The sequence below is a fragment of the Ovis canadensis genome, chromosome 17, assembly GCF_042477335.2.
Source record: "Ovis canadensis isolate MfBH-ARS-UI-01 breed Bighorn chromosome 17, ARS-UI_OviCan_v2, whole genome shotgun sequence".
Lineage (NCBI taxonomy): Eukaryota > Metazoa > Chordata > Mammalia > Artiodactyla > Bovidae > Ovis > Ovis canadensis.
Window position 1 is genome coordinate 66,145,002 of NC_091261.1, and position 27,278 is coordinate 66,172,279.

The window sequence follows — 27,278 nt, forward strand, 5'->3', positions numbered from 1 at the left end:
TGTCCAAGTCTTTTGTCCTTTAATTGAGATTTGTGGCATTTGGATATTGCCCAGAGTTCACTTCCAAGTTGTGACACTTCTTCATAATTTCATAAACCAAGTACCTTTACCTTAAGGTGCTAAATAGCAATTTGCTGTCTCCGTTCACCATGCAAAGTAGGTTAAAAAGAAAGACCTTTAGATTCTTTCCAGCTCTTATCTTCCATTGTAAGTCAAATTAGTATTTGTCAGCATGTAGAAAAAATGGTTGTCCTCAAATATTTTATAAGGCCTCAAGAGTCCCCAGCGGTGGTTCTTCCCTTTTCTGTGAGGCTGGGCTTATGCTGGCAAATGTTAACAGTCATTACAAAACCTAAAAAGAGCTTTCAGGTCTTGGTCAGCTGCCTTGAACCAGCAAAGGTCACGCTTGGGAACAGAAAAGTGGCCAAGTTCCTTTCCCTTGTAGTAAATACTAGTGACGTCACGCTCACTGCATCTGGTAATTTCAAGCTTGTTTATATGTCCCTTCCCTGGATGGACACATGATATGCAAATACTCTGGCAGGAAAGCTGTTTGGGAGCCAGAAATGAGGATGATTGTCTCTATGTCCAACCACAAGAAGGCTGCAGCAGGGACCAGCATGACTATGCCGTGAAGGCATGCAGCCAAGCCTCCTGGCCATCTGTCAGAAGGCACAGGTACTTGCTGGAAGCCACATTTCCAAGAAGGAGACATCCAGAAAAATTCCGCAAATTTTAATAACTGGCATTGAACATCAATGGGTGCAATGTTCTGGGACTTTGTGACACTTTATATCAATGATAAAGTTGATCTCTTGTCCTGAGCCAGGAAAATATGGAGAGCACTTTGTCCATTCCCTCTGGTCTTTAGAGCAGAGCTCTTGTATCCCACATGATACTGGATGAGACAGCATCACCTAAGGGGTGGCTGTCAGGTGAAGATCTGAGATGAAACTCTCTAAATGGACATGTTTAACATTCTTTATACTGGTGGCCATACCTTAGAATCACCTATGTCCCCAAAATGCCCATGAAAATTCCTGTGCCCAAGCCCCACCCCAGATCAAATGAATTAGGATCTCTGGGGATGAGACTCCAGCATCGGTATTTTTTGAAAAGCTTCTCAGGTCATTCTGAAAAAAGTTGAGAACCACTGTCCTGGATGGACGGCCATTCATTCATTCATCCAGCCATTCACTCACTCAAAACTAGTTATTAAGCATCAACTATGTGCCAGGCACTGTTTCCTGCCCACATGGAGCTTACATTTTGGTAAACACTGAAAGTAAAACACTTAAACATGTAATTTTCTTGGGCTCCAAAATCACTGTGGATGATGACTGCAGCCATGAAATTAAAAGATGCTTGTTCCTTGAAAGAAAAGCTCTGATAAACTTATAAAATGTATTAAAAAGTAGAGAACTCATCCTGCCAACAAAGGTCTGTATAGTCTAAGTTACAGTTTTTCCAGTGGTCATGTATGGATGTGAGAGTTGGACCATAAAGAAGGCTGAGCACCAAAGAGCTGATGCTTTACAACTGTGGTGCTGGCGAAGACTCTTGAGAGTCCCTTGGACAGCAAGGAGATCAAACCAGTTAATCCTAAAGGAAATCAATCCTGAATATTCATTGGAAGGACTGATGTGAAGCTCCAATACACTGGCTACCTGATGTGAAGAGCTGACACACTGGAAAAGACCCTGATGCTGGGAAAGATGGAGGGCAGGAGGAGAAGCGGGTGAAAGAGGATGAGATGGGTGGATGGCATCATCGACTCAATGGACATGAGTTTGAGCAAACTCTGGGAGATAACGAAGGACAGGGAAGCCTGGTGTGTGGCAATCCAGGGGTCACAGAGAGTCAGGCACGACTAAGTGACTGAACAGCAACAAAACATGCAAGTAAACAAGAATAGAGAATATTACCAAGGCAAGAAAAATGGGACGGTGGGAGGAAGCTCCCCTCAAGTTGTGGCAGGTGTCAAGACCTGAAGACCTGAGAAGGAGCCAGGCCTGCAAACAGGGGGAAGAAGATGCCAGCAGAGAAAACAGCAAATGTGAGCGGGAAATAATTTTTCTGCTCAAGGTACTAAAGACAATTCAATGTGACTGAAATGTAGGCATGAAAAGTGGAGGAGGGGAGAGAAGAAGGGGAATATGAGATAAGGTTGGAGGTGAAGCCACAGACTATGTTATAATAATAATATATAGTTATTTATATATTTATATTTTATCATTTATATATTTATAAAATAATATAGTTATTATAACTAACTATAGTTGTAAGAATGAACTATAATGCTAAAATAAATTAGTTAATATAAATAAAATAGTTAATTTTATTAAACTAAATAGCTAAAATAAAAGTGAATATTTATGGAATGCCTATACTATGCCAGGCCCTGACCTAATCACCTTCTGGGCACCATATAATTGCAACTTCACAATAAGTGGTCAAAGTTTAGATTCCATCCAGGCTGAGACATGCAGAAGTCACACTTCCTCAGTGGCTCCCCTGGCTTCATTTTCGAGAGCTTTCTTAGCAATACCAACTCCATTTTGATCATCCTTTTCTGTAGCGCTGAAGGAAACAGACCAGGGCTGAGTCAGAACCTAGGTCAGGGGACTTACTTAGGATGGGGTGACCTGAGAAGGCTGCCCTAAGGAAGTTGACATGTAAGCTGAGACAGGAAGAATGAGAAGTCACTGGCCACATGAGACGGACAGAGGAGAGGGTTCCAAGCAGAGGAAATGACCTAGACGAGGATGCGGGCCAGGAAAGGTGGCAGGGGGTAGGGTGGGGGGGGGGGTGAACAGGGAGGAGGGCTTTTGGAGAACCTTGTCCAGGGCCAGACCTTGAAGGCCAGGGAAGGCCACAAAGTCTATCCCTTGGAAGGCAAGGGGTGTCAATGATGGGTGGCGGGGCCCACTCAGGGGCTTCTGGTCCCATCCCCCACACATGATTTATGCCCTCTGATCACAGACCACTATCAGACATCAGGAGCTTTCCAGAAGAGCAACTTCCCACTAAGGCATCAGCGTGACAGCTAAGGCCCAGGTAACAGAAAGGTACCTTCTATGTCGTACCAAGGAAGAAGGGGACTTAACGGCAGCACTTTTGATTTTTACTGATGTCTTTTTTTTTCTTACTGCTGGGCAAAATCATGAAGGAGAAAAGTTGGGCAAGGGAATGGGAACCCTACCAAAGTGTATTTAATGGCTCATTTTCTTCATCTCCCTGCTGTTCCAGAAACTCTAGATACTCATCAGGCCCTTACCCTAAAATAATTCATGTCAGTCCATCCTTTCTGGAAAAGATATTTCCTTCTCTGTGTCAGAATCAATCGTAACTCCTGCCAGACCACTTAACAACCTTGCTGCTTTTGCCTTTACAAGCCCCTGAGTCTTTCTCTTCCCTGGAACACTCTTCCGGTTTCGTCTGAATCTGTGTCTCCTGAATTGCAGTTCCTAACATCACAGTGAATTCTTTTCTTATTAGCACACCGTTCTCGGTGTGGCTCAGGGTTACTCACTCTGTTGCTTATGGACGTGTCGAGTATTTTTAACCGTGAGCTCCATGAGGGCAGACATCATGTCCCTCTTTACTCACCACTCCATTTCAAGTGCCTAATGGAGGACGCTTAGTACTCCTTTAATTCCCTTTGATGGGGTCAGAAAACCAAACAACTTCACCAGCAAAGCAAAACAGACACCAAAACAAAACATCGACCAGCATAATTTTCTGACCAACCAAGGCAACCTGTTATTTTGGTGCTGGCAGAACAAAGGGTAAACTGAGTCATCTCACTTTCCATGTCAGAGTTCTGAAGGGTGGGCTTCTGCCCTAGAATGGCAGACACGGGTTTGCTGTCTGAATGACCAGAAGAAGGAATTTTCAGCTTGAGGTCCACACCTGTGAAGGAATGTTAGTCCTCTAGCCTTTACTTCGTAAGTCAGAGTCACTGACAATTCTTCACTTAAATGGAACCCACCCTCCCAGTATTTGTGTGTATGTGAACTGTGCTCAGCCCGATTTCATTACAGATGTTATACAACAGATAGATGGATATTCAATATGGCAGTAAGTAAATGAGTAAAAGACTCCTTGGAAGGAAACTTATGACCAACCTGGACAGCATATTAAAAAGCAGAGACATTACTTTGCCAACAAAGGTCCGTCTAGACAAGGCTATGGTTTTTCCAGTAGTCATGTATGGATGTGAGAGTTGGACTATAAAGAAAGCTGAGTGCTGAAGAATTCATGCTTTTGAACTGTGGTGTTGGAGAAGACTCTTGAGAGTCCCTTGGACTGCAAGGAGATCCAACCAGTCCATCCTAAAGGAGGTCAGTCCTGAGTGTTCATTGGAAGGACTGATGTTGAAGCTGAAACTCCAATACTTTGGCCACCTGATGCAAAGAGCTGACTCATTTGAAAAGACCCTGATGCTGGGAAAGATTAAGGGCAGGAGGAGAAGGGGATGACAGAGGATGAGATGGTTGGATGGCATCACCGACTCAACGGACATGAGTATGAGTAAACTCCAGGAGTTGGTGATGGACAGGGAGGCCTGTCGTGCTGCAGTTCACGGGGTTGCAGGGAGCTGGACACGACTGAGCGACTGAACTAAACTAAGTATGTGTTAGTCACTCAGTCTTGTTCGACTCTTTGTGATTCCATGGACCATAGCCCACCAGGCTCCTCTGTCCATGAAATTCTCTAGGCAAGAATACGGGAGTGGGATGCCATGAACCCAAAGTGAGAAAAAAGCTTTGGAGGGATGAATCTGAATCTGTTTTCCTCCTTTGTAAAATGGGGATGTTAGTACCTACAACCCAGGTTGCTGGTGGGGCTTTATTGAGATGAGTATAAAAGGGCACAGTATTATCTCATGCAATTCTGAGAACAAGGTAGAGAGGTCTGCATTAACATCCCTGTTGGAGAGGTGGGGAAACCTAGGCCCAGAGAAGTTAGGTAAAGGAATGGAGCCAACATTAGAATCCAGGAGTTGAGTGCAGAGTCTGGACCTACTCAGCGTCTGCCTTTGAAACCCACTGCCAGCCTAGGGTTCAAATGGCAAACTAAAGGAAAGAGAGGCTACAAGCAAAAAAAACCCAAAGGGTTTTCCTAAAAACTTTGGAACACACAGTTAGTTCCTTGCAACAAGGTTCGCAAAGCAAGCAAAAGAAGCAAGGCCCAGACTACCCACCAAAGAGGAGAAAATATTTGCAAGTTAGAGATCTGATAAGGGACTCATATGCAAAATACACCAAGAACTCTTACAACTCAGCAATAAAAAGACAATTAAAAATGGGCAAAGAATGTGAATAAACAGTTCTCCAAATAAGATATACTAACAGCCAATAAGCATAAGAAAAGACGCTCAGTCTCATTAGTCTTTAGGGAAATGAATCTGCAAATCTGAAATCACAACAAGATACCTACTAGGATGGCCAGAACGGTGAAGACAGGCAGTGGCAAGTATTACTGAGGATGCAGAGACACTGGAACCTTCAGACACTGCTGGTGGGAAAGGAAAGTGATGCCGTGGCTTTAGAAACAGGCTGGCAGATTCTTAAAAAGTCAAACAGAATTACTATACAACCCAGCAATTCCACTCTCAGGTATATGCCCAAGAAAATGGAAAGCATATGTTCACATAAAAGCTGTACATGCATATTCATAGCAGCATTATTCACAATAGCCTCCAAAACGGAATCAACCCAAATGTTCAACAACAAAGTGAATTAAAAGCCAAAATGTGGTATATTCATACAACAGAATATTATTCAGTATTAAAAAGAAGGAAGTGCTGACATAAGCTACAATGTGGATGAACCTTAAAAACATTGCACTAAGTGAAAGAAGCTGCTGGGGCCCAGGGCAGGTCACCCTAAAACATGCTTTAATGGCATAATGCTTATTTTTGAATTACAGTTACTAAAGCAATGCTCAATGCAAGAGGGACCCTTTAACCTTCCTGTCTGTCTCCCTGGAAGCAGGAAATAAATCTCTCACCTGAAAGGTGCAGGCTCTCCATTTGGAGGTAGAAAGACCCCTTATTGACAGATACAGGGAATTCAGGCTGAGAAGCTTGTATAAACAAACCTTGTTACTTTTAAAATTTACCACCCAGGCCAAAATCCTGTTCAGATTCTTCACTAACTAAGCACCCAAAACTACGGTTTCTTTGTCCTGTTGGATTCTCACAAATTTACTGTTTGTCTGATATAAAAGCTGTCTGCTTTGGCCACTTCTTTGGTTCCCCTTCTAAAGACCTCTGTGCACACAAATTAAAAGTTGTTTGTCTCTTTTTAATTTGTGTCAGTTTTATTACTAGGCGAGCCACAAGAACTCAAGCAGGATAGAGGGGGAGAATTTCCCCTCCCTGACAAAGCCAAACATGAAAGATCACCAATTGTATGATTCCATTTATGTGAAATAACCACAGTAACTCATCAGTTCAGTTGTTCAGCTGTGTCTGACTCTTTGCTACCCCATGGACTGCAGCACGACAGGCCTTCCTGTCCATCACCAACTCCCAGAGTTTACCCAAACTCATGTCCATCGAGTCGGTGACGCTATCAAACCATCTCATCCTCTGTCATCCCCTTCTCCTCCTGCCCTTAATCTTTCCCAGCATCAGGGTCTTTTCAAATGAGTCAGCTCTTTTCATCAGGTGGCCAAAGTATTGGAGTTTCAGCCTCAACATCAGACCTTCCAATGAACACTCAGGACTGATCTCCTTTAGGATGAACTGGTTGGATCTCCTTGCTGTCCAAGAGACTCTCAAGAGTCTTCTCGAACACCGCAGTTCAAAAGCATCAATTCTTCAGCGCTCAGCTTTCTTCACAGTCCAACTCTCACATCCATACATGACTACTGGAAAAACCATAGCCTTGTCTAGGCGGACCTTTGTTGGCAAAGTAATGTCTCTGCTTTTTAATATGCTGTCTAGGTTGGTCATAACTTTTCTTCCAAGGAGTAAGCGTCTTTTAATTTCATGGCTGCACTCACCATCTGCAGTGATTTTTGAGCCCCCCAAAATAAAGTCTGACACTATTTCTCCATCTATCTGCCATGAAGTGATAGGGCTGGATGCCATGATCTTAGTTTTCTGAATGTTGAGCTTTAAGCCAACTTCTTCACTCTCCTCTTTCTCTTTCATCAAGAGGCTTTTTAGCTCCTCTTCACTTTCTGCCATAAGGGTGGTGTCACCTGCATATCTGAGGTTATTGATATTTCTCCTGGCAAGCTTGATTCCAGCTTGTGCTTCATTCCAGCCCGGTGTTTCTCATGATGTACTCTGCATATAAGTTAAATAAGCAGGGTGACTATACAGCCCTGACGTACTCCTTTTCCTATTTGGAACCAGTCTGTTGTTCTGTGTCTGGTTGTAACTGTTGCTCCCTGACCTGCACACAGATTTCTCAAGAGAAACTGACAGACTCTGAAAATAGATTAGCTGTTGCCAACAATAACTCATAGACTCAGAAAATAGATTAGTGGTTGCCAGGATCTGAGAGGAAAAGGGTTTGGCGAGTGACTGCTAATAGGTGTGTGATTTCTTCTAGGGGTGGTGAGAATTTATTGGAATTAAATAGTGGTGATGATTGTATAACCTTGTGAATATACTAAAAATCACTAAGTTGAACACTGCATTGTTTTTAAAGAAACAAGACCTAGTGACAGAGCTTTTGTGCATTGAGGGCTCTAGGGGATTGATGACGGGGCTTAGAGAAACTGGTGGGATCTGGCAAGAGATGGTGGTGGGGTTTAGAATCAGCATGGGGGTGCCTGGTAGTTATCCTAGAGTCCACTGGAAGCAGAAGCCAGGCTTGCACATGTTAACAGAAGATTAGACTTTCATGTGAGAAACATCTAAAAATAGAGAGAGGAATTCTGCGGAGTTGATTTAGCAGGGAGGGATAAAAAGCCAGAGAAACCTGGGTTACTGTACATTAATGTAAGCCCCATTTAAATGCACAGGTCATTTATGCCCAGGAAAACTGGGATCCAGACAAAAATAGATCTTAGTTCAGGGACAAAATTAGCTTTGAGTAACTGCTCTAGTTTGCAATGAGGGCTGAAGGAAGAGTAAACCAAGAATTGACGCTAAGTCCGGGAATGGGGTGGCGTGAGAGCAAAGCAAAGCAATGGTCTGTTAAGAGCTCGCATGTGACATTCCACTGGCTAACAGAGCCTGACCTTTCTATTTTGTGGCCTATTCTGGGGTTCCTTCCCGGGGGAGTTAAATCCATTTTAAGTGGATGACATATATATTATAGCATACATCCCTGGAACACACAAAGCTTATTCCACCCCAGGGCCTTTGCACTTCCTGGCTCTGTCCAGGTCTTTCTATGACTGGCTCGTTTTCATCCTTTTAGCCTTTGCCCATCACCCTTCCTAAAGTAGATTCTCTTCACCACCTGCCCCCACTAATCCTCCTCTCTCATACTTCCCTATTTATTCTCTTCACAGGGTCTATCACTCCGAAATGACTTTATGTGCTAACTTGGTATGGGCTGTCTTCCCTGAATTATACGTTAAGTTGCCAGAGAGCTGAGACCTCAACCGCCTCATCTGACAAGCAAGGGACGGCTGTGGTTGTCCTGTGGTTCTCATGGAGAATGGATAACCTGTCCAATTTAGGGGCAGAGTAGACCCCTTTGACTGTGGATTTGAAGTGACATGCTCCAAACAACTTGTCTGTTTTCTGTGTCTTATTTCTTAACTGGTTCAGAATTCTCAAGGACAAGAACAGTGTTCGCTGAGAACCTATTAGCTCAGAGATGTCCAGAACGTCAGCTGTATAAAGCTAGCATGTATCTACCTGGTCACCACTGTGTCTGGCACATAGTAAGTGTACAAACACTGTTGAATGAACTGTGAGGATCCCTGACCCCTGCGTTCTACCCTTGAGAAGCAGTGGCTGAAAATTTCCCAGGTCCTATGGCTCCTCCTCTGAGGGTGCCAAACACACTCAAGTGATGTTTCTTTGTGTTGACTTGAAGCTCTCCTCCCTCATCTTCTCCCAGCTTTTCTCTTTGAACTTCAGAGCTGACTGCCATGCATCTGGCTTCCTGCTGTGGAAGGCAGAGGCGAGGAACAGCCAGAATCAGAGGAGAAGGCTGGTGGCCCGGGCTGCCTCTGTCTTTGGCCGTGCAGATAATCTATTTGCCACATTCCTACCTCCTGTTTCCATTCTCATTGATAATGGATCTTAGACTTTGCCACAATCACACACAAATGTGGAAGAGATTTTGGGGGGCTTGTGGGATATCTGAGGGATGGAGCTGTCAGGGGAGTATAATCTCCTCGGTTCTGTCTCATCACAACAAAAATCTGAAGCGATGGACGTTAAAGCCCTTGGCCTGTCACAGCTCTCAGACAGACCATGTTAATAGTTCTCAGATAGATCAGTTTTATTTAGAAAAAAAAGGAAAATACACCCTCGAGGCTTGAGGGCATGCCGACCCAAAAGACATGGAGAGAGCGCGAGCGAGTGTGTGTGCGGGTGGGATAGAGAGAGACCCCTGGCTCTTTGGCTCCTCTTTTTATATGTTTTCTCCTCCCCCAGGCCTGCCCTATGTAAACTGGGCTGGCCAGGAGTGCTGTTTGTTCCTACTGAGGTCCTCACTCCGGTCCTTGGACCTTCCTTTGATCTATTTTCGCAGGCTTTTCCCTTCGTTGTCTTTTAGCCACCGCCATTCTGGACTCCTGTTTCCTATTCTAACGACCTAACAGAGCCATCCTCTCTGGTGTCTGCTATTTCCTTCTCTTGATAGATCCTTACTGAAGAGACAGTGTGGAAAAATATTACAGATCACATGTTCTTCAAAAGCATGAAAGACTCATCTCAGGAGCATCAGGTGCCCTCACTACATGGGTAAGAGAACAAACAGGTGGACTTAGCGATGGAAACCAGTACGGAGGTTCTCGAAAAAAATTAAAAACAGAACTACTACATGAGGGCTTTCCTGGTGGCTCAGTGGGGAAGAGTCCCCCTGCTCATGCAGGAGACATGGGCTCTATCCCTGGTCCGGGAAGGTCCCATATGCCTTGGAGCAACTAAGCCCGTGTGCCACAGCTACTGAGCCTATGCTCGAGAGCCGGGAAACTGCCACTGCTGAACCCGCGCGCCACAGCTGCTGAAGCCTGTGCGCCCTAGAGCCTGTGCTCCACAAGAGATGCTGCCACTATGAAAGCCTGCACACTGCAACCAGACAGTAGCCTCCGCTTGCCGCAACAAGAAAAGCCCGTGCAGCAATGGAAATCCAGCACACCTAAAAATGAATAAACAAAAGTATTTATCAAATAAATAAAAAAAATGTTATAACATTCTGTATCACCCTGGTAGCTCAGCTGGTAAAGAATTTGCCTACAATGCAGGAGACCCTGGTCCGACCCCTGGATTGGGAAGATCCCTTGGAGGAGGGCATGGCAACCCACTCCAGTGCTTTTGCCTGGAGAATCCCCATGGACAGCGGGGCCTGGTGGGCTACAGTCCATGGGGCAGCAGTCGGACACGACTGAGCAACTAAGCACAACACAGCACAGCATACTAGGAAAAAGAACTACTACCTGGTACAACAATTCCACTTGTGGGTATATATCCAAAGGGAATGAAAACAGGATCCTGAAGAGACATCTGCACTCTCATCTTTATAGCAGCGTTAGTCACAAAAGCTTCTCCAAAGGACTTCCCTGGTGGCTCAGATGGTAAAGCGTCTGTCTACAATGCGGGAGACCCGGGTTCAATCCCTGGGTTAGGAAGATCCCCTGGAGAAGGAAATGGCAATCCGCTCCAGTACTATTGCTTGGAAAATCCCATGGACCGAAGAGCCTGGTAGGCTACAGTCCAAAGAGTCGGACACCACTGAGCGACTTCACTTTCACTTTAGTCACAAAAGCCAAGATATGGAAGCAACCTAAGAGACCATCAATCGATGAATGGGTAAGAAAGCTGTGGTACATATACACACACAATGGAACAGTATTCGCCTGAGAAAGAAGGGGATCCTGCCATTTGCAACACTACAGATGGACCTTGAGGGCATTATGCTAAGTGAGATAAGTCAAGCAAAGAAAGACAAATACTTCGTGATATCACTTACATGTGGAATCTAAACAGGCAAAGTCACAAAAACAGAGCGTAGAGTGGTGGTTACTAGGGGCTAGAGTTGGGGAATAGGAGAGACGTCAAGTGTACAAACTTGCAACTGGTAGACAGCCAAGTCCTGGGGACCTAATCACAGCGTAGAGATTATAGACAACATTGTAGTGGAAACACCAGACTCTAAATATCTAAGATTTAAGAGACCAGATCTTCATTATTCCCACCATGAGAAAAGAAAATTATGTGACCTAATAGAGGTGTTGACTAATGCTACAATGGCATCATATTGCAATACAGAAATGTATCATATCAGAGTAATGTACACTTCAAAGTTCCACAAAATTACACGCCAACTAGATCTCAAAAAATTTTTTTTAAGTAGGCTTACATTAGTGGAGGCGAGCTTTTGCTTAGGTAAAAAACCCAGTAAAACTCAGAACCAAAATAACTAAACTGCTGATATTTTCCAATCATTTCCTTTGGGCAGAAACTGTGCTAAGCTGTGGTTTCTCTATCCTTAGAGATTTTCAAGCCTAGAACATATCAGAATAAAAAAAATTTGTCTTACGTGAACAATGGAGTTGACAGTTTCAGCTTGATAAGAACAAATGATTTATAAGTAGAACCACCGTTCAAGGTGGAAAAGAATTCACTTATTTACTATCACACCTTCCCTCTTCTTGCTAAAGATTTGCAGTATCTTTAGGAAAATCCTTATTTCAGACTAGACATAAGATCTAAACATCATAGAAAAATTGGAAAAAGAGTAAAAACTTATTATAGTAAAATCTGAAGTTATAATAGCCAAAGGTTACAAAGATTTACCAAGTATCCTGCAAATATTAGAGATTCCCTGGTGGCTCAAGATGGTCAAGACTCTGAGGAAGCGAGGTGGGAGGGGGTTCAGGATGGGGAACACATGTACACCTATGGCTGATTCATGTCAATGTATGGCAAAAACCACTACAATACTGTAAAGTAATTAGCCTCCAATTAAAATAAATAAAAATTAAAAAAAAAAAAGATGGTCAAGAATCTGCAATGCGGGAGACCTGGGTTGGGAAGATCCCTTGGAGAAGAGATAGCAATCCATTCCAGTATTCCTGCCTGGAGAATCCCATGGACAGAAGGGCCTGGCAGGCTACAGTCCATGGGGTCGCAAAGAGTTGGATACAACTGAGTGACTAAGCACAGAGAACAGATAGGGATACACAATGTTGTGGTCGTTTCAGGTGAAGGGACACAGCCATACTACACATGTAGATGTGTGAACACTTCTAATTGATAAAGAGAGCATAATCTTATTGTGCATACTACTTTATAGTCTCCCCCACTTCATCTTTGACTTTCAACATTCCCCTGTATCATAAAAATTCTTCACAAACATGATTCTAATAAAATGTTCTATGTTTTAAATGAATGTATTATAATTTAGTCACACTCCTCTGTTGGAATCACTATTTATCTCCATCTTCAATTTTTCACATTTAAACCACAACAGTGACAAATATTAATTAAGCAATTACTCTGAGCCAGGCACCATGATTCATGTTTATTAACTCGCCTTATAATTCATTTCATCACTAATGCTCAGATGAACATCTAATATATAATGTTATGCCTCTCCATTTAATTTTTTAAAATTTTAACCTCTTGGTGAAGCTTTCTTTGTATAGGTCTTGCTTATTTCCTATGTTTATTTCTGGTATTTAACATTTTAATTGCTATTTGTGACTATGCCAGTATTTTGATCTACTGAATCACCGACACTGAAATCCTAATTTTAGAATGTGTTTTCTTTTCTTTAAAACATCTATTCCCTCTTTCAAAACCAGCCTCATCTTCACTATCCCTTTATCTCTGGTACATATTTGGCCAATGCTAAGTAAGTAAGTAAGTAAGTAAGGCTTTCTCCCTTTCACTCTCTCTGCCTCTCTGTTCCTCCCTCCCTCTTCTCTTTCACACACACATACACACTCATACCTGTGCAAACTTAACATCAATGCCTAAACATAATCGAGATACTTAAATGTCCAGGTGTAACAATTCACTTTACACAGATCAATATTGTCTTAGATTCCAGACTCCTAGATAGCAAGTTCCATCAAACCAGTTTGATGGATATGGGCATTCAGTAAACATTTTTAGTAATAATGCTTGAGTTTTCAGAGGGCTCTGGAATTTGTTTTGATTTTGCTTGTTCCTAAGTTTCTTTGCCTAAAGGTAGTGCTGGGGATTCAAAGACTAGACTTTCAGATCATAAGGCATGTTTCCTCATCATCACCATTCATCCATTCAAGATGGCCTGTCATCTTGGGCTTCTGGGCTGTTGCTCTTCACAAATATCTTCATGGACAAGGGAAGAATTGTCCTTTTGCCTATCACTAAAATGAAACTAGAGAGAAATTCTGCCAGGCTTGATTGAGAGTATTATACAAATGCTTCTTATATGGATGGGGCAAGTCTATTCAAAGAAAAAGCTCTCAGGACATCAAAGCTGTGTTCCTATCAAAGGGCACACCTAGCTATCTGATTTTAATGCTTCAAGAGGCCAGACTGTGAATTTTATGGTGGTGATGACCGTCATGTTTGACTTTTGTCCACTAGGGTCACCTTTGTAAGACTTGTTTCTTCATGGATAAGTGGAAATAACAGCTTTCCTGTGTATCTCCCTGGAATTTTGAGAAACACGTACAATTGTATCCATGTGAAAATGCTTTGAGAAGTAAATACTTATGGACAAATGTAATAATAATAATAATGGCAATACCACAGTGTCAAAATTATCTAGAACAAAGAACAAATGAAATTATCAGAAGAGGGAGGTAACTATAGGGGGTGTCCTTTAGTTCAGGGAATAGAAGGCATGAGATAAGGGATAAAAGAAACAAGAGAGTCAAGTTTCTGAATTTCATATGTAGGAAAAAAGATAATGAGGGAGGAAGACCATCAGCAAAAGTCTGGTTAGTGAGATCCATTACAAATATGTGTTGAGCACAATATAAAAAAAATCAAAAAATGAAAACATCTAAATAGATATTTCTTTCATACAAATGGCCAACAGGCACATGAAAGGTTGCTCAACATTGCTAATTACTGTAGAAATGCAAATCAAAACTACAATGAGGTATAATCTCATACCACTCAGAATGGCCATCATCAAAAGGTCTACAAATAATAAATGCTGGAGAGTGTGGAGAGAAGGGAATGCTCTTACACTGCTGGTGGGAACGTAAACTGGTGCAACCACTATGGAGAAGAGTATGGAGGTTCCTTAAAAAATTAGAACTAGAACTACCATATGATCCAGCAACCACACTCCCGGGCATATATCTGGGAAAGATGAAAACTCTAATTCAAAAAGATACATGCATCTCAATGTTCATAGCAGCACAACTTACAATAGCCAAGACATGGAAGAAACCTAAATGTCCATCAACAGATGAATGGGTAAAGATGTGGTGTGCGCACACACACACACACAGAAGTATAGATATAATGGAATAAAATATTACTGAGCCATAAAAAAGAATGAAATAATGCCATCTACAGCAGTATGGATGGACCTAGAGATGATCATACTGGTATCTGAAGTCAGAGAAAGACCGTTTATCACTTATGTGTAGGAGTTTTTAAAAATGATACAAGCGAACTTACATACAAAGTAGAAAGAGACTCACAGACAGAAAACAAACTTACAGCTACGAAAGGGGAAAAAGAGGAAAATTGGGAATCTGGGTTTAACAGATGCACACTACGATATATAATACACAGAAGAACTATACAAAAAAGATCTTCATGATGATAACCATGATGGTGTGACCACTCACCTAGAGCCAGACATCCTGAAATGCGAAGTTAAGTTAGCCTTAGGAAGCATCACTACAAAGCTAGTGGAGGTGATAGAATTTCAGTTGAGCTATTACAAATCCTAAAAGATGATGCTGTGAAAGTGCTGCACTCAATATGCTAGCAAATTGGAAAACTCAGCAGTGGCCACAGGACTAGAAAATGTTAGGTTTCATTCCAATCCCAAAGAAAGGCAATGCCAAAGAATGTTCAAATTCACACAATTGTACTCATCTCATACACTAGCAAAGTAATGCTCCAAGCCAGACTTCAACAGTACGTGAACCTTGAACTTCCAGATGTTCAAGGTGGATTTAGAAATGGCAGAGGAACCAGAGATCAAATTGCCAACATCCGCTGGATCATCAAAAAAGCAAGAGTGTTCCAGAAAAACATCTATTTCTGCTTTACTGACTAAGCCAAAGCCTTTGACTGTGTGGATCACAACAAACTGTGGAAAACTCTGAAAGAGAAGGGAATACCAGACCACCTGACCTGCCTCGTGAGAAACCTGTACGCAGGTCAGGAAGCAACAGTTAGAACTGGACATGGAACAACAGACTGCTTCCAAATCGGTAAAAGAGTACGTCAAGGCTGTATATTGTCACCCTGCTTATTTAACTTACATGCAGAGTACATCACACGAAATGCCATGCAGGAAGAAGTACAAGCTGGAATCAAGACTGCCAGGAGAAATATCAATAACCTCAGATACACAGATGACACCACCCCTATGGCAGAAAGTAAAGAAGAACTAAAGAGCCTCTTGATGAAAGTGAAAGAGAGTGAAAAAGTTGGTTTAAAACACAACATTCAGAAAACTAAGATCGTGGCATCTGGTCCCATCAATTCATGGCAAATAGATGGGGAAACAATGGAAACAGTGAGAGATGTTATTTTTTTGGGGCTCCAAAATAGTTGCAGATGGTGACTGCAGCCATGAAATTAAAAGACTTGGTTGCTCCTTGCAAGAAAAGCTATGACCAACCTGGACAGCATATTAAAAAGCAGAGATATTACTTTGCCAACAAAGGTCCATCTAGTCCAGGCTATGGTTTCTCCAGTAGTGTATGGATGTGAGAGTTGGACTAAAAAGAAAGCTGAGTGCCAAAGAATTGATGCTTTTCAACTGTGGTGTTGGAGAAGACTCTTGAGAGTTCCTTGGACTGCAAGGAGATCAAACCAGTCTATCCTAAAGGAGATCAACCCTGAACATTCATTGGAAGGACTGATGCTGAAGCTGAAACTCCAATACTTTGGCCACTTGATGCAAAGAACTGACTCACTGGAAAAGACCCTGATGCTGGGAAAGACTGAAGGCAGGAGGAGAAGGGGACAACAGAGGATGAGATGGTTGGATGGCATCACCAACTCGATGGTCAGGAGTTTGAGTAACCTCCGGGAGCTGGTGATGGACCGAGAGGCCTGGTGTGCTGCCGTCCATGGGGTCCTAAAGAGTCGGACACGACTGAGCAACTGAAGTGAACTATATATAAACAAGATAAACAAAGACCTATTATATTGTACAAGGAACTATATTCAACATCTTGTAACAACCTATAGTGGAAAAAAGTCTGAGAAAGAATATGTACATATATACACAACAGATATACACATATATATACACAAACATAAAACTGAATCACTTTGCTGTATACCTGAAACTTTATAAATCAATTATACCTCAATAAAAAAAAATAAAAGGACAAGATCTGATCGGGAAAAACCCCCCAATTTTGCTGGGAAAAAGGTGGAGAGGTGGGTCTCTAGACAAGAATGTTAGTGAGGGAACACTATTCTTGTTCTATCAATAGTGAGTCAACTCATTAAAAGGAGAACCAATGTATCACTAAGAACAGTATTTTTGTGTTCTGTGAACACAAAACATGTGTCCTTAAAATCAAAAGATGCTTGGCAACATGCTTAGTAAATGCACCATGCTACATTTTTCTGACCAAGAGCCACAAGAAACAGTGGTTGGTCAAAGGTTTCAGGAGACTCCCAAGGAAAGGAAACAGTACATTTTCCCTTAACTTAGTACCTGTGTTCTTAATCCACCCCTCCCACATTCCTTACTCCTTTTAAAAAAATAAACTTGTTAATATTGGGTAGAACTGATTGTTTGAGAAGCATGGTTTTAGAAAATCTGGTTTAATTCTTGAACTTGCAAAAATGGAAACTTCAGGTATATTCAGGTTCCTGCACTGAAAGCATCATATTTGTGGAAAAACAGCTTTGAATGGAAGAAAATCAGTCGAGAGCAGAAACCAATTTCCAAAGGTGGATCCACTGGCCTGTGGTCTGGGGATGTTGGTGGGTGCCCGATGAGCCAGGAAAACTCTCCTTGGGAAGCAAGCCTTGGCTAACTTCTCAGCAACCCTTGGCATTAGCCTGACTTTCCTGGATGTTTTTCAAAAAGTTTTGGCAGAAATGCAGAACACAGAGGGGAAGGAAGGCAATCCTCAGAGATAAAGGTAGGAACACATTTAGGCCTCTGGGACCATTCATTCATTCATCCATCCATCCGTTAATCAAACATATGTTACTTACTAACCACGTGCTCAGCATTGTGCTAAGTGCTGCAGCCAACAGTGTAGCTTCAAGAGGCTCACGGACACAAACTGGTGCAAAGAAGGAAAAGTACCCTGAGAGAAATCTATTCAAAGTGTAGGTTGAGGGGACACAACTTAGGGTGAGGGCAAGAGGGCAATCAAGAAGGACTTTACAAAGGAGGCAGTTTTCCAGCTAAACTTTGAAAGAGGAGTGAAACCTGCATTTTAACAAGCACCTCAAGTGGTTAAATTTTGAAAAGCACTGTTCTAGGATATGAGATGGAGAAGGCGATGGCACCCCACTCCAGTCCTCTTGCCTGGAAAATCCCATGGACGGAGGAGACTGGTAGGCTGCAGTCCATAGGGTAGCGAAGAGTCGGACACGACTGAACGACTTCACTTTCACTTTTCACTTTCATGCATTGGAGAAGGAAATGGCAACCTACTCCAGTGTTCTTGCCTGGAGAATCCCAGGGATGGGAAAGCCTGGTGGGCTGCCGTCTATGGGGTCACAGAGTCGGACATGACTGAAGCGACTTAGCAGCAGTAGCAGCAGCAGGATATGAGACCTCCTACCTGGCCTTCTCTTGAGGACTATTTAAAGGTGCCCTCCAAAGTCACCATTAAAATTCATTATAAATCAGATGCAGTTTGCTTATAAATTCATGACAAACTGCACCTCAGCCATGGCATGTTTTGCCAACTTATTTAACAGCTGCTGTTTTGTTTAACAACTTTAGGAGGGACTTTTCTTTTTTATATTTTTAACAACAACAACAAAAAACACCTTTACTATGTAAATTTTCAAGCATATTAAAAATCAACAGAACAATACAACAAACCTCCATGTTCCCATAACCCAGCTTCAACAACCATCCATTAGTGGCCAATCTTGTTTTTAAATCTCCCATATTATGTTATGAGAAAGTCATTATAAAATTTTACCAGTAAATTAAAATGACATTCAAACTGTGTTTTCTTTTCTAGGAACACACAGGTTAACATCTTGTACCTCTAATAATCTAGGACTTATTAGATTGAAAGGATCTATTGAAAGGACCCCAATAGCAGTTTAAAATCTATATTCCCAAATTCCAAATGTCAGTGGCCACCCTCTGCCACATACTGGGGAAACATGAAAGCAGCCATCAAGGCAGGGGTTGCCTGGGCCATGTGCATATCTAAAATCTATGGGTATCTATAACAAAGCTGTCCAACAAAGCTAACACGCTTCAGGCAAGGTCTTTGTCATCTGAAACCATCTTAACACTCTTCAGAGCTTCAAGTGGAGGAATTCAAAAGGAATAAGTCACAGGTGTCCACAATATTGATATTCTATTTCTTAGCTGACAATAATGTAGAAAGAGCCACAGAAAGAAGAAATCAACTGAGGACCCAATGAACTATAATACTTAGTTTCAACTTATAAGCGATGGCAAGCATCCTGGGTAAGCTACCTGAACCAGGATCTGTTATTTCCAAACTCTGCCTTGATTACTGAAAACAAAGAAAACCCCCAAATCCCACACAAGTAATAGCTCTCCTCTGAACCTATGAAAATCCAGTTGAAACCCAGTTTCGATGGACAAGCCCTGGTGGAGCCTGGGTCAGATGGAAAGAATATCCAGTTTGGTCTTTCATTCTGTGGATATTTACTTTCTTTTTGACCACAGACTTTGTCTTCTAGAGCAGGTGTGGTCAGGTCCTTGGCAGGGCTGTGGCTTACTGTGTCAGCCCATGACCAGATAATGGATTTTGACGGTGGCTTCAGATTGACCATCCACTATCAACTGCATCTCCTGCTGGTTTATGAAGCCTGCTGCCTTGTTTCGAGGATTTCTCTTTGCCTTTTTTTGCTGTGTTGGAGCTGTTTTCTGGATCTGTTGTCTTTATGTTCCCTGATTTACTTCCTTGTATTAGGGGAGCACACCCTCCCATAGCTTTATAAGAAAAGGTATATGTCAGATTTCTTTCTGAGATCTTGAATGGCTGTAATTAATGTTTACCATTAGATCACAGCAGTTATTTATTCCAGTGACACATCTGTCAATACTTGTCATTGCTTTTATTTTTTAATCAAATTCGCTAGTCTCAATAAAAATAGAAAAAGCTACTGGAAAAGGTAATGGCTTGTATCCCTGAAATATATGCACACATCATCTTTAATACTAAATTCTAGCTGTGTTTTAGCTAATGCCATTAAATCATTTAAATTTTACTATTTAATTTCCACAACAGTGCCTGACTTGGTACCCTTGCAACCCTTGTTTTACAGGATTAAGAAATCAAGCCTCAGAAGGACTGAAACAGTTGCATGAGGTTACAGATGTAGCAAAAAGCACAAAAGGCTTTGAACCTCACTGTTTGGTACCTGGACAGATTCTGTGGGTGTGAGGAAGAAATTCTATTGAAAGAAGGTTTATAATTCACCTAATTAAAATTCACTGGCTATTATATATTCATACTTAGAGTGACCAAATTGGCTCACCTATGCAAAAGACTGTATTATATCATAAAAATGGAGACTTGGCATGGACTTGCTTTCAGTCTCTTGAACCAGATAGCAAATTTCAGCTACAAAACTAGTATTAATAGATGGAGATCTCAACTGAAATTTGCCAACACTCTTGCAAGTTTTTTCTTGCAGATCCAGGAGGGCAGAGACCTTGCTGATCTTATTTATCACTTGATAAAGGTAAAGGAGTATACCAATGCCTGGAGTGTTAGTCACTCAGTTGTGTCCCACTCTTTGCAACCCCATGGACTGTAGCCTGCCAGGGTCCTCTGTCCTTGGAATTCTGAATTCTCTAGTTAAGAATACTGGAGTGAGTAGCCATTCCTTTTCCAGGGGCTCTTCCTGACCCAGGGATTGAACCCACATCTCCTACATTGCAGGCAGGTTCTTTACTTTCTGAGAAACCAGGAAAGCCCAGGGAAGTGTGGAAGAGCCTGGCATTTAGTAACAGTGCTCAATATATATTTGTTGAATGAACCACCAATCTTTCTCCAGGGTAAAAGTCATATGGACAGTCTCCACATTCCATCTTTCATATGGAATAAAAGGATAGCCTGGAATGGGCGGGAGTACAACGAATGAGACCTTAAAACCACTCTGGGCTCTACCTCCCAAGTCGTGTACCCCATCTATGGAGGAGGGGTGCTCTTTTCAAATTCACATGTGTAATATGGGCTAGCAGTGATCCAGCCTGTAGGAAATTCACGAGATATGTGTCCCTGAAACTGAGTATAGGTTAAGTGTACTTTTTTTTACTTTTTTTTTTTTGATGTGGACCATTTTTAAAGTCTTTATTGAATTTGCTACAACATTGCTTCTGTTTCATGTTTTGATTTTTTTTGGCTCTGAGGCTCCTTGACCAGGGATGGAACCTGCACCCCCTACAGTGGAAGGTGAAACCACTGGGACAGGGAAGTCCCTAAGTGCACTTTCAACAAATAGACTTTAATACTTGGGGAAGCAAAGATTTCCATGTCCCTGCCTTTGGCAATGCTTGACCCACCAATATTCTGACACGACAAGCCATACCATACCAGTTCTCTTCAGTGGTGAACTCCTCACAACCCCCAGGACTCCCTTAGTTCTGCCCGGGATGGTGGAAAGACCGCAGGTGCCAACAGCTTGAAGAACACTCTTCTCAAATGTGTATTTTTCAAAGAGGCTTTATGATTCCCTAGCACCTACTTCAACTCTGTAATTTGATAGAAGGCTTTTCAGACTTGATTTAATAAATAAAGATATTGATTGTTTTGAGATTCCTGGCTCTTTTTACAGTTCTGGGAATGAATTATATTGGGCCTTGTCAATATTTATGTCAGTTTGCATTATCTCCCTGTGTTTCTTGACTGGAGTGCTATTGATGTTTGGGGTGGGTCAGTTCTTCATTGGGAGGACAGTCTCCAGCATTGTAGGATATTAATATTCTTAGCCCTTCCCCCCCAAATGCATGTAGTGCCCCAAATCACTGATATACACAGATATTTCCCACATAGTTTCAAGCACCTCCCGGGGAACGGCACCACTATCTAGTGCCCCAACTGATCACAAATTACAGATGACTGAGATATGAAAATAGCCAGGACTAAACATCACCAGATTCCCCAGGGAAAGCATACACCTGGCAGTTGGTCAGCCATTCTCCTCCTATGCACCCGTCTGCTTCCTCTTTATCCTTTAGAGTCTTTATTATGAAACCTGTCAAAATGAATTCTACACTGTTTCAAAGGGAAAATGCTTCCAGTACCTTGGAGGGAGCACAATTTGGAGGGTGTAGGAAGCTTAGTTTGACGTTCTATTTGTTTTCATACATGACATATGATGTTTCCAGGCTCCAAATCTATCCATCTGTCTGACAGTTATTGCCTGTACTGAGTGCAACACTGGTAGCTTAACACACTTTTACTCTCTTTTATCCTTACAACATTTTTGCCACCTCTTAAAATGCTTTTTACATTCCCATATTCTAGATGAAGCAGCCAACACTTTAAAAGGGTATACATAAAGCTGATCCACTTCATTGTACAGTAGAAACTAATGTAACACTATAAAGCAATTATACTTCAGCAAAAAAAAAAAAAAAAAAAAGGTATGAAATTCGGCCAGTCAACTTTCTGATTCCAATATCTATTTTCTGACAACAGGATGGTCTCTTGCTGTAAATCTAGTGAAAAATAGTCTTGCGGGAGGGAATGGAGATAGGAGGGCCAGAAAAAGGTTTCTATTCAAAGCACATAGAAGTCTAATCCCCCAGGACACACCAAGCGGCATCATTAGCATCCAACCTGTCACCACCAGCTGGAGTTCCAGCTCATCTCAGATGAATGTGGGATGGGCGGGGGGGGGGGGGGGGGGGAGCCTCTGCAGGCACTTTTCTACTTGGCACTGGGAAAGGAGTAAATTGGCTGTTGATTCATTAATAAACCAGGATAGAGTGTGGGCACCGATACCAGTCAATCCTCTGCTACCGCCTAGAGAATTTGGCTGCTACAATCTCCCCTTCCTGCCTTGCTGCAAAGAACCATCCAGGACCGGATATCTCAGAAGAGGAAGGAAGAGAGGAAACTGACTGGTTGGTCCTAAGGAAACTGATATGGTGGTTCCGGGGTTCCAGCATGGGATAAAGCAGCAGGAGGAGAACAGACACTGTGACCCCTTAACACCATTCATATATTCATTCATTCATTCATTCACTTCGTAATATTTACTGGGCATCTACCACCAGCCAGTTTTCTTCTAGGTGAAGCTACACCAACAAAAAAACAAATCACAAACAAATACCCCTGCCCTCACTGAGCTTATATTCTAATGAGGGGACACAGACAATAAGCATATTAATACATGGAATAACATATTACACAGAAACAAATACTCTGAGCAAAAAATTACAGGGAGGGGAGAACAGAGCTTGTGAGTGTGTGTGTGGGGGTAGGGAGGTTGATTTTAAAACAGTGATCAGAGAAGCTCTCAGCCAGTGACATATGAATAAAGATCTAAAAGCACCACCATGCTGGGCCCTGTTCCAAGAGGTTCCCACTTTATCTCATTAATACAATAACCCTGAGAAATATGGCTATGATTATCCCCACTTCACAGACAAAGAGTCTGAGGTGAAGAGAAATGCAGTGATTTCTGGAGATCATTAGGATTTGAACTCAGGCAGTCTGAAGTTCAGCGCCTGAACGCTTGAATGTTGGTGCAGACAGCCTACAAACGCGGTATGAGAGAGGGCAAGCTGTGACTGCAAATGAGGCCTCTGTGTGCACCCAGGAAGCCAGTACAGTGCCACACATGGGCAACTGTGGGTAGACTTGCAGGGGGGAAGCGGGTAGAGGCTCTTGATCTTTACGGAGTTTACTGGGACTCTGGGTCTGCGGCTGGGGAGCTGGGTCTGGCGAGGCGGGTGGGTGGGGGAGGAAGCTATCTGCAGGGTTGTCCTGGGCCAGCTGCCCCAGTCAGTAAGGTTAGGACCTCGCCAGAGCTCCTCGCCCTCCTGGGTTCTCACAGAGCTCCCACCTGGGCAGCTGAAGGCGGTAGTGGAAGTGAGCTCAGGAAGTAGCACCAGCTGCTTCTACTACAGAGACAGCCACAGAGTTGGCAGAGGTCAGCACAAAGGGCGAGCTGCACGGAGTGCAGGAGCTCCCCAGTGCATTCCCAGGTCTCGAGGGGAGCCTGGGAGTCTTTGGGGGGTGGCAGGAGAGGCTCAGAGAGTCGCAAAGAGTCTGACGCGACTGAACTAAAGAGAGGCGCAGATATGGTCGCTGTGCAGCAAGTGAGAGATGAACAACTACGTGCTGGGGTAAGAGAGGACAGAGCGACACAGGGTGCACAGAAGAAATGCCTGGAGAGGGAGCAAGCTCACTGGAATAAAGGGACCAAGAGGTGCCGGAAGGGAGTGAAGAAGGGTCAGCTGGCGGAGGAAGAAGCGCAAAGGAACTGCTGTCCCAGAGAGGGCGTGCTCAAACGTGGGACCAGGGGTCTAGAACACATTGGGAAGCGCTTAGGGACCCTCAGAGAGTGGCCCAGGTGGTGCCCCAGGCACAGCAAAGGCAAGACTATGTGCTAAAAAATAGAGACGGTGCTGCCTCTTGAGACCCGGGGCAAGGGATAAGCAAGGAGGGCGCAGAGTCTGCACGCTCAGAGAACGGGGAGCGCTGTTGCTGTTAGAGTGGTGCACTTTGAGGCTCCAGAAAAAAAGGTTGAGAAGTGGATGGGTGCCCAAGAATGTCGGAGGCGGCGGGAGGGAAAACGGAAAGTCCAAGGAAGAACTTGCTTGGTTAGGAGAGAAGGTACAGCGCTGCTCGAAGTGGAAAGCCGCCCGGGGGAGGCTTGGTCAGGGTTCTGAGCGCCACCGGGAGCACAAAGGAGGCGCTGATGGCTGGAGGGAGAGTGCGGAGAGTCTGAGAAAGGTGAGCAGAGGGTAGAAAAGCTCCGGTGCTCCGGGCAGTGAGGAAGGGAGCGGTGAAAAGTGGAGAGTGTGAGGAGTCCCCACGAGGGGGTCCTGCCGCTAGGGTCTTCTGTGCCTGGCTGCTGCGGGTCCTAATTTACTTACCATGATGGAGAAGACTAAAGCCACGATGTTGATGGGGTACGCGGGGCAAAAACAGGCGACGATGGCAAGCCACAAGTAGTTTTGGGGCTTGGGCACGTCCTCCTCGGTCTTGTCATCGTCGGTGTTGGCCTCGGGACTGCTGTCCAAAGCCCTCTTGAAGTCCGAGCTGGGAGCGTACTGAGACATGGGCGAGGTCGGCGGTGCGGGGAGGCGCAAGAGCGCACAGTCCGTGTGGCCTGGGGCTTTGGCCGCAGGCTCCCGGCGAGTCGCTGAAAAGCCAGTGGCGCAGGACTCCAGGGAAACGTAATCTCACCCCTTCTGCGCCTTCCACTTGCACCTGCCTGGGCTCAGGGACCCGAGCCAAGAGCCTCCGGCACTGGAGGGAGGGAGCGAGTGAGGGCTTCGGGGAGGCACCGGGGGGAGGAGAGAGGGAGCTAGCCTGAGAAACAGGGGAAAGGCACCCCTTGAGGATACACCCGGGGGCCAACAAGCAGACACAAAGACTTACAGGTTAAGAGTCTTACAGGGAAGGGAAAGGGAAGACCCTTTACATGGCAGACTAACTGACCTAAGGCTGAAGATGACCACCTCCTCTTTTAAAGCAGCATCACAGGAGGTGACCCAACTCTATCCAGTTGAGCACCCAGCCCTACCCAGGAGGTAGCAGACTTACTACTTCCTCTTGACTTTAATGATTTGCTTTCCCTGCTCTATGATCCTTCTTCTAAGAGTCTGAACACTGAGCCTCACTGATTTATCTTCCCCAACAGGTAGGCAGGGAGCAAGGTGCGCAGTTTGGGGCACCTAACATCACTGAGGGGGCCTCTGGAGACTGGTGTGTCAAGAGGCAGCGGGCACCACCCAGGAAGGGCCTATCCTGGTACCCTCTACCTTCTCCCAAGTGTGCAGTCAAGGAGTCCTTCTCCTCTCCACGTTTCCACCTTGGAGGAGAGAGAAGCAGGTAGATCTAACTTGTGCAAACACAGGTGGTTACCTGGGATGGAAAGGAGAGAGAGGGATCCACTTTGGGAACTGGAGTGAGGGTAGCTGAGATACATCAGCAGTCTGAGCAATTCATGAAAGATGGTATGGACCAGAACTGGGGCTCCAAACCAGATGTAGTGGGGAAATCATCACATCTGAGTTGAATGACCTCAGAAAAATTCCCGGCCAATGTTTTTGTCCAAAAGAAATAATGATAGTGGAATAATGAGAGTCCCTGCCTCATCACAGATATTATTAGACTATGAGACTGCATGTCAAGTCAGGAGATTCTAAGTGTTCAATAAATTTAACCTATTATTAGGATGATATTTTCTCCAAATATAGTTATTATAGGGCTTCTCAGGTGGTGCTAGTGGTAAAGAACCCACCTGCCAATGCAGAAGAGACAGGTTCAATCTCTGGGTTGGGAAGACCCCCTGGAGGAGGAAATGGCAACCCACTCCAGTATTCTTGCCTGGAGAATCCCATGGACAGAGGAGCCTAGTGGGCTACAGTTCATGGGGTCTCAAAGAGTCGGACACGACTGAAGCGACTGAGCACAGACACGTATAGTATCTCAAACCCAGTATCTCTTGCTGTAAACAATTCATGAAAAATTCAGCTAGTCTGAGTTGGCAGGACCACAAAGAAATGCAAATAATTTTAGTGTGCACAGTCTCAAAAGCAGTTGCTCACATCATCACATGGAAAAATGAGATGAGATGAGATGAGGAAGCAGTATGCATTCACCGTCTCAGAACATGAACTGATTGATGGTCTCGGATGCTCTTGTTCATTGTTCATTGTGTGGCCCTCTCTGATTTGAATATCTACCTCCCTCACTGGATGGCAAACTCCCTGAGAGAGGGAACTGCCTTGCTCATCTCTGTGTCAACACTTGGCACATATCTGTATTTTGTGTGCTTAGCATAGCTTTCTGGGTGAACATACGAAGATGACACATCACTTATATGGGGAATCTTGAAAAAAAAAAAAGATGCAAATGAACTTATTTACAAAACAGAAACAGATTCACAGACATAGAAAACAAACTTTTATGGTTCCCAAAGGGGATAGGGGGAGATCCCATTGCTGGGGGAGAGATAAATTAGGAGTTTGGGATTAACATATACAAACTACTATATATAAAACAGATAAATCTAACAAAAGCCTACTGTATAAGCACAGGGAACTATATTCAATATCACGTTAACTTATAATGGATACTGAAAAGGAGTATCTGTATCTATCTGATTCATTTTGCTGTACACCCGAAACAACACTGTAAATTAACTATACTACAATTTTAAACAATGATTTTTTTTAAAAAAGGGAAAATACCACTGTATCTTTCCCACCATGTCTTCTCCCCCACTTTGGATGGTTAATCAAGTAGGAATAAGCCAGAGAATTAGAGTCACCTACTGAGTTCTCAACCAAACCTTTGCCTGGAATGCTTTTCCTTGATACTGTCACATGGGTGCTCCTCCTTATTTCTGTAACCTGTTCAGGGCTGTATCTCCAGAACTTAGAATTGTCCTGGCACATACTAGGGATGCAAGAAATAGTTCTTGAATGAATGGATCAGAATTACCTATGAGTACGGAAAAATGATTTCCAGATCTTGATCAAGATCTACTTGAATTAGAATTTCCCAGAGTGGTACCCCAGAAATCTATATTTAGAATGCCTGGGAAATCTGTATTTTTA

General features: G+C 43.4%; 1 protein-coding gene across 2 annotated transcripts in view; it reads right to left on the minus strand.

The window, feature by feature from the left end:
- TMEM233 (transmembrane protein 233) overlaps window positions 1-24,906 on the minus strand; it is a 46,958-nt gene extending 22,052 nt beyond the window's left edge. For both annotated transcript variants that reach the window (XM_069557934.1, XM_069557935.1), the window contains exon 1: window positions 24,585-24,906. In XM_069557934.1, coding sequence (XP_069414035.1) covers window positions 24,585-24,770 — 186 coding nt within the window. In that variant the 5' untranslated portion in view covers window positions 24,771-24,906. The remainder of the gene's footprint in view (window positions 1-24,584) is intronic.
- Between the last annotated feature and the right edge of the window lie 2,372 nt (window positions 24,907-27,278).